The sequence below is a fragment of the Benincasa hispida genome, chromosome 9, assembly GCF_027475165.1.
Source record: "Benincasa hispida cultivar pf3 chromosome 9, pf3_genome.v1.1, whole genome shotgun sequence".
NCBI classification, from domain to species: Eukaryota; Viridiplantae; Streptophyta; class Magnoliopsida; order Cucurbitales; family Cucurbitaceae; genus Benincasa; species Benincasa hispida.
In genome coordinates this window covers 87053661-87061824 of record NC_143486.1, presented here as the reverse complement: position 1 = coordinate 87061824, position 8164 = coordinate 87053661, and the positions used below count along the sequence as shown (strand labels likewise).

The 8164-nt window shown below is 34.8% G+C and overlaps 1 protein-coding gene across 5 annotated transcripts; it reads left to right on the top strand.

The window, feature by feature from the left end:
- Positions 1 to 1093: 1093 nt before the first annotated feature.
- LOC120086991 (AGC (cAMP-dependent, cGMP-dependent and protein kinase C) kinase family protein) lies at positions 1094 to 7874 on the top strand. 5 transcript variants are annotated; one of them, XR_016532266.1, is made up of 14 exons: positions 1094 to 1495; positions 2156 to 2330; positions 2431 to 2514; positions 3071 to 3312; positions 3466 to 3691; positions 4164 to 4243; positions 4981 to 5065; positions 5266 to 5397; positions 5488 to 5601; positions 6050 to 6097; positions 6296 to 6383; positions 7081 to 7118; positions 7224 to 7553; positions 7672 to 7874. XR_016532266.1 is itself a non-coding variant. In XM_039043834.2 (13 exons), the coding sequence occupies exons 1-13, from the start codon at positions 1353 to 1355 to the stop codon at positions 7254 to 7256; spliced, it is 1488 nt and encodes a 495-aa protein (XP_038899762.1). In that variant the 5' UTR covers positions 1094 to 1352; the 3' UTR covers positions 7257 to 7874. The 5 variants fall into 5 exon arrangements, 3 of the variants coding, with proteins under 3 accessions (XP_038899762.1, XP_038899760.1, XP_038899761.1); XR_005484395.2 differs by having other exon boundaries at positions 7081 to 7125; XM_039043834.2 differs by having other exon boundaries at positions 7224 to 7874.
- Positions 7875 to 8164: the final 290 nt, after the last annotated feature.

Below are 8164 nucleotides of genomic sequence, written 5' to 3'. Positions count from 1 at the left end.
TTAGAGATACTCAACTTGAAATGCAACTCAAACTATATAAACAAACAAAAAAAAAATACTAAATTTATTAAAAAAAAGTTAAACTAATTTGTCTAATCTTTCTTTAAAAAGAAAAAACTAATATGACAACTTGAATTTACCTTATATTATTTATCGAGTGAAGATTAGATTTTGCTAGTCTCATATTTGTAGAAGTGAAAAATGTAAAATTTGAAAAATCCCAAACATTTGATACTCTGAGAAATAGGAAATATTAGTTTTGAAACATATTTAGGGGTATTTGGAACCGTAATGGAATGAATTTGTCATATAATGTAATCCAAAACCCATGTTTGGATTGAACATTTTGGGTTCGATCTGTAATACCAAATTCATTTCATTCCCACACTTTTTAACACAACATTTTTTTTTACCACTTTCACGCTTCATAATTCAATTTATGTTTCACTCTCGATTATTTACACATCTTAACATTTTTTAGATTTTTAATGATATTGATTCATTCCAGCACACCAAACAACTCCTTGAATATATCATAAATTCTACTCATGTTTGTACATCATATCAAATTCTCTTGTCATCATTTGTGACATAAAAAATTATTTTTATCTTAAACTGCCCTTAAATATTCAAATGACGAGGTGGCAGAGTATTTGTACGTTATATTTTACAGTTGAACAGTGGAGTTGCATGTGGTGCGACGCAGGAGAGACAAACCCGTTGTAAGTAACAAATCCAAAGCACGGACAAGATTAAAAGAAAAAAAAATGAACTGACGGGGAGAGCAAGAGAGTGGGCGACACGTTCCAATCATGGAAAACGATGAGCGGGTGAAGTCTTACGGTTTTCACGTACTAAAAATGCGTTAAGACGTCATTTCACCATACGACAGCGATGCTTCTCCTTTCCTACGGGTCCAACTTTCCCACACTCGCACTACAAAGCGCGTGAATATCACTCGTTTCATCACAGCACCCTGAAAAGAGCTGCAATTACCTACAACGCCAGATGATGCTACAAAAGTAAATCTCCCAATGCTAGAACGACACGTGGATGAGCGGAATATTTAAAGCCAAGCGGCCTAAGAAAGAAAGTCCGAGTGGGATTGAATGTGTTTCCACGCTCGAAGCAGCAGATAAGAAAGAGGGGGCTAAGCCTGAGAACTTTTTCAGAATGGGTTTTATGCTCTCACTGAGGTTTCTCTTCCAGTTTTTCTACCTGTTGCTATAGATTACTGCTTCTTCCGATTGAGGAAGTTCGTTGGAGTCGGCGGCGTTGATTCGGTCTGTTTTCTCGTCGGCGGTTGCATAGAGTGTTGTTTTCCTTTGGAGGTTTATTTCTACGGATCTTAAATGGAGGATCGGGAGGAGGAAGAGAAGGCAGAAGAAGAGGTGCAAGGTTCCAGCCTGACGATGGAGAAAGTGGCGGCTGCTAAGAAGTTTATAGAGAACCACTACAGAGCTCAGATGAAGAACATTCAAGAACGGAAGGAGAGGTACTTCAATTTCCTTAGCATGCGCTTCTTTGATTCTGAGGAAATGTAGGAAACTTATAGTTGTTTGAACTGAACCGTTGAATTCGTTTCTCAATTGGGTACGAGCTTATTAATTAAGCCCTTCGTTTTACTGTAGCAACGTCGGTATGAGATTGAGATCTCATTGTATTCTCTCGCACTTCACTTGCTGTGTTTGGCATCTTTGCAATTGTGGTATATTAATTATTGTGTCTCTTAGTAATTATAAACTCTAATCAAACGATCTTAGCATCCGTATTTGGTTCATTTGAATTTTCCTTCCTACTAGTAATGTAGGATACTAAAGAAACTATGCAGAGTTAATTGTCCGAATTATCATGCTTCCCTAGCTCATATTTGTTTTCCGGGTTAAATCGTTCCATTTGGAAAGAATATTGTAATGTTCGGAAAAAAGCTAAGCCAAAGGGAAAATTCTTTAGGTCCGTTAAACCTCTTTATGGAAAGAGTGCAAGGAGCGTCGGGAGATGTGGTTTTTTCACCGACTCTAATCTTCAACATTTGAATCGTGCTCCTAGGCTCATTTGTTTTCTCAGTCTTTCTTCTTGCCAGGACTGTTTCAATTTAGATATAAATTTGGACTTCTGGACTCATTTTTTTTTTTCAATTTCTTTTTTATGGAAGACGATGGATGTTGGAAAGAAAGTTAGCCTCATCGGATGTGCCTAAGGAAGAACAAATCAATCTCATCAAAGATTTAGAGCGGAAAGAAACTGAGTTTATGCGACTCAAAAGGCACAAGATCTGTGTTGATGATTTTGAGCTTTTAACCATCATTGGCAGGGGGGCTTTTGGTGAGGTTAGTTTATCATGCTGCTCTTTATAATATTATTCAGTTTCTTCAGTCAATTTTCCTTTGATTTTTAAATGATTCGATTGTTATGTTTGGTTCATATCAGGTTCGATTATGTCGTGAGAAGAAATCCGGTGATATATATGCAATGAAAAAGTTGAAAAAATCTGAAATGCTGATGAGGGGACAGGTAAAATGTGATTTTGAGTTCTCCTAAATTCAATTACCAAGGTAGAATTCATCATTTTTTTTCATTTGCATGTCATTTGTTCAATTATGTTCAAGCTATCACCATTTCACTGACATGGAATAAAAGTTGATCCTTCCTTTGCGTTTAGATGTAAGTATTGGTGTTATATTCTTAGAGATGTCTGCATGGCACAACAATCTAGTTGGACTTGGTAATAATATGTTTGTTAATGGGAACATATGCTGGATAGCCTTTTCATGCCAATTTGACAATCTTATCAAGTTTTCGGATGTCAAATTCTTGCTCATGAATGTTTATTTGAATCAACTAGCACCAGTAATTTTTTTTTGGGATCAAGCTCCCTAGTATTGAGAGGAGCATACAATTAAATTTGAGTTCTGCTATATATGAACTCTGTAAGGTCATGAGCTGTCTTTGTGGAAATCTTTCTGACTGCTTTAGTCTCTGAAAAATGTCTTTGTGTAATTTGAATTATAAATTTGGTTTTTGACCTTCAATGTTATCCTTTATAATTGTCTCTCTTGTTGCTTTATAGGTGGAACATGTTAGAGCAGAAAGGAATTTATTAGCTGAAGTTGCCAGCCACTGCATAGTGAAGCTTTATTACTCATTCCAGGATGCTGAGTACTTGTATTTGATCATGGAATATCTGCCAGGTGGAGATATGATGACTCTGCTTATGAGAGAAGACACATTAACTGAAAATGTAGCTAAATTTTACATTGCACAAAGTGTTCTAGCAATAGAATCCATCCACAGGCACAACTATATTCACAGGTTCTAATTTTGCTTCTGTTTTCATGCTTCTGTTGAACTAGATAGCCGAAAGATGTGTGACCATTTGAATCTATACATTCATTGCTATTTTTATTTTTATTTTCATAGTGGAACTCAAGTTGTCCTAACACTTTAATATCTTTCTTATCACAGGGATATTAAACCTGACAATCTTCTTCTGGACAAAAATGGTCACATGAAACTTTCTGATTTTGGTCTCTGTAAGCCGCTGGATTCTCTAACCCTATCAGCACTACATGAAAATAAAGCCATGGATGATGAAAATTTGGCAGAACCAATGGATATTGATGATAATAGGAGCAGTTGGAAGAGTCCCAGTGAACAGTTACACCATTGGCAAATGAACCGGAGGAAATTGGTATGGTAATTGCCATCACGATTTTTTTCTGAACGGCAGCTAAACTGCATTTGAATAATCTCTATAAAGATTAGCACAATATGTTATAATGTGCATTTTTAGATATAGTGCAGATGTACTGGTTAAGAGTATAGATCATTGATATAGTTGTACAATATGCTATCCAGCTACAATATCATTGTATTTCTGGAGCATCTAGTAACAAACTGCCGAGGGGGTAATAGGTGTTATTACGTTTGACTTTCATCAATATTGAAATGATGCCTCCATATGACATCATGCTGCCTAATGGTCAAGAATTTTTCGCCTTATGTTTATCTATGTTACCTAATCTCTAAAACCTTTATGTGTTACTGGAGATGCCACATACTTAAAAGGATGCGATAACTTAGTTTATACTGTGCCAATTAAATAGTTTTAAACAGTTGGGCTCTGTTATCGTTCATACCTTTTCCTCCTTTCATTTGAACAGGCATTTTCAACCGTTGGAACACCGGATTACATAGCTCCAGAAGTATTGCTTAAAAAAGGATATGGGATGGAGTGTGACTGGTTAGTTTTGGCATATTTTTGCTGACAATTATCAAGTTCCACTCATCCATTTCCACAATTGTTGATGCATACTAAATCTGAACAATATTTATGGAATATCGCAACATTGTAAACAAAGATTTCCGTTAATAACTTCCGCATCTTTGGTTGATGTTATCACTGTTTGCATTTTATGGATGATAGTGATTCTTGGAAAATTATTTTAAATGGTAAAACTCTTGAAAATATTCACAAGATATAACAAAATTTTAGAATTATCAAACGTTGATAGACCCTAATAGAAGTCTATCAATGTTTATCAGTGTCTATCATTGATAGTTATAAAACTTTGCTATATTTTATAAATATTTTGGTTTATTTTTCTATATTTAAAAACAGTCAATGATTCTTTTCGTAGGTTTTAGTTGTTTTTCAGATATATTTTTGTTGATCAACTAACATCAAATTTTTTCTGCTCAACATGATAATAATGTTCAATTATTCCAACAATAAAAATATACTGTATGGAAAGAAACAAGAAAAAGTAAATTTAGTTGATAACTTATTGTAAGCACATTGAAACCATTCACAGTTTGAACCCCATCTACATGAAGCTAGAAGGGGAAGAGAAGTATTGATCAACTAACATGCATGGTTCTTCACTTCTGAACGAGATATTTTCATCAAACTTTTTTATCAAGAAGTAAAGCATATTGTATTCATGTCTTCGTTATTCTGTTTAACCGAATTTCCCTCAGGTGGTCCCTCGGTGCAATTATGTATGAGATGCTCGTAGGTTACCCTCCATTTTACTCCGATGATCCAATCACCACTTGCAGAAAGGTAAAATGCGCCTTAATTTTATATTGTAAAGCTTTAATCCGTTAGTTTTTCAATATCCAATGTTTTTCTTTTCGACTAAAAGATTGTGATTGAACCTCTTTTACCTGTACACTTGTTGCATCTCTAGAAATGGATGGAAATCTTATCCAAAAGAAATTGAGTGGACAGGAATAGTAAACTAATTGACCAATTACTGACAGATTGTTCATTGGAAAAATCACTTGAAGTTTCCAGAAGATGCTAAGTTGACAATTGAAGCAAAGGATCTCATTTGTAGGTTGCTATGTGATGTTGAGCATAGACTTGGTACTGGAGGAGCATACCAAATTAAAGTAAGTTTCCACTTGTTAGAACAATCAAGCATTTATGGGTAATATTTCTTTTTATCTTAGCAATTTATAGGAATGCACTGTATGCTTCAGGCCCATCCTTGGTTCAAAGATGTCGTCTGGGATAGGCTTTATGAAATGGAGGCAGCATTTAAGCCTGAAGTCAATGGAGAGCTTGATACCCAGAACTTTATGAAGTTTGATGAAGTATTTTCTAGATACCTATATTCTTCATCTATACATAACACACTTGCACACGCCTGCATGCGAATGTGTAATTTTTTCAAAATTTTCTTTACATTTGTAATATTCTCTAATGTCGTCTTATATTCAAGTCCACAACCACTGTACTTTCCTCTTTCGAGTTAGCAACCATGCTAACAAACATGTTCTTATTATGATCCTGCCCTTTGCACTACTGAATATCTCAAGCCTTTTCATTTTTTTACTATGTGTATAATTAATTCCAAACAAATTTACACGCATAATACATGATTATCCTTGAACTCTGATTTGTTCCAAGTCGCAAGAACACATCTATTGACAACTTGACTCGCACTTGCACTTTGAATGCTGAATTGCAGAATGTTCTGATGCATTTGTGTTGTGTAAACTAACATCATTCTAATAATTGACTTTTTTACTATGATTTTAGTTGGATCCACCTATACCAGGAAAACGTGGCTCGGGACCGTCAAGGAAGGTTTGTAACAGTTGCATTTTCTTCTTTTCGTGAGAAAAAATTCTGCAAATAAGCCATAGGGGATATTTTCTACAGAAAACCCTCGTCAAACTAATACATTACAATAAACAAGTATATAATAATCTTCGGCAGGTTACTTTCTCAATATATGTATGCTTGTATAGTATATAGGTTTGAATTAGTATTACTTTGTTGCAGATGCTGTTGACTCCCAAAGATCTCAGCTTTGTTGGATATACATACAAGAACTTTGATGCTGTCAAAGGAGGGCTTCATGGATCACTTGGTAATTCTTTTGATTGGATCAGTTTCGTTCCAATTATTTAAACGAGCGAGTGATCGGCGATAGTTTAAAATTTGAAACTCGTTATAAATTTATAATTTAACCTAGAAGAAGAATATAGTATTCTGAGCCAGCCCTATTTTAAGAGGTGCATAGGAGGGCCATAATAAGTGTGCATCTAGTTTATTTCTAAAGAAATAAGAAATACGTTGTCTATAGGCCGATAACATAAATAATTTCTTAAAAATTCTTTCAAGTTTCACCATCTTATTATTCATAAACTATATAACATTCCATTCTGCTTCTGCACTTGGGAGGGAAAAGAAAACTTGTTTTTTGTGTGATCTATGCTTAAAGCCGCAGAGGATCATTGGACTTCAATGGGTTTTCATGCCTTATACATCATTCTCAGAATATCGTACATATGAATCATCCTCTTGTTAATTTTAAAAAAAAGTCTGATCTCATATTCAAGTGGGTAGTTTGGCAATCATTTAAATAACCAAACCATCCTTGATCCTTAATCTAGAACTTAAATCTTTTGGGATTCATAATCATTTCAATTATATTCTGATTTAACCCCATTTCTTTTCTTTATTCTCTCACAAGATGTCTGATTTTAAAACTTTCCCGCTTAGTTGATTGTTATCCATTTTGAGGCAAATCTTTGACCAAACTTCTTTCAACTCGAATGTTGCAGATTCTCAGAGATTATCAATGAAACAGCCTCCAATAGATGTATTAAGTAATAGATCTTGTGCTTGATATTATTCATACCTTTTTTCTTTCTCAATCAGCATTGTATACGTTTATTTAATTTTATGGGTTGATTTGTTCCTGCAGATGGCACTGGGGGAGACTACACAACCGAACTAATAGGCAATGACACCGAAATGCAGATGGTAGCAGTATCAGGAGACCCCATGTTGCCATAAACATAATGGTAAAACGAAAGGCGAGCTGATTGATGTGCATATCTTTTTCCTCATTTGCCCGCTAATCTAATTAGGATTATGAGGGTAATTGGGGTCCCTGAAGTCTGCATTTTGTCGTGTAATGCTGCCCATTCAGTTACGGTTTACAATACAAAATGGATATATAAAGCAAAACAACAATGCCTGAAGAGTTTCTAATCATGAGAGACCAGCTAAGTAATCAAGCACTTGGTGAAAGGTAAGTAGGGTTTTGTGCATTATATTATTATATAAAATGTAACTTAGAGCAGAGTCATGTAACTTTGTCCTAGCTGCCCAGGTTGGCAATGTTTTAACTTTGCCTTCTCTTGTGGCAGTTCTCTTTGGTCAAAGTTCTCTTTTCTTCCCCATCAAGGGAACTGGATAGCCATTACTACAGAACTATTATTATTGTGATCATGTGTGATGATGAGGTTATGTTGAAAACAAACATATATATTTTAGTTGTGAAATTTTGTATGTTTTTTATATTATATTTTTGAGGGGCAGGTCGATTTGAGGTTAGACCTGGCCCACTTTACATCCTCATTTCTTGACATTCTAGGATTTGTTTTGTCCATTTTTGGTCTTGGCAATTTCGGTGGCTGTTTCTTATCTTAAAGAATAAGGTGCATTTTAATTCCTGTTCTATGATATGGCTATAAAACCTAACCATTTTGTGTTCTCATTGCAAACGGACTTCGAATATTCGAATGTAAGCATTATGTCAGCTACACAAGAAAATATCTTGGCTTAGGAAGAGGATATTTTATTTAACTTTATGCTTAATACTTTGTACTGTTTGTAGGAACATAAGGGCAACCTTTTTAT

Bases quoted from the DNA above. Each gene is read 5' to 3' on its own strand.
- LOC120086991 (XM_039043832.2), top strand. From the start codon at position 1,353: ATGGAGGATCGGGAGGAGGAAGAGAAGGCAGAAGAAGAGGTGCAAGGT. The intron at 5,398-5,487 runs GTAAGTTTCCAC...TGTATGCTTCAG, and splicing joins GAGGAGCATACCAAATTAAA to GCCCATCCTTGGTTCAAAGA. The intron at 5,602-6,049 runs GTATTTTCTAGA...CTATGATTTTAG, and splicing joins ACTTTATGAAGTTTGATGAA to TTGGATCCACCTATACCAGG.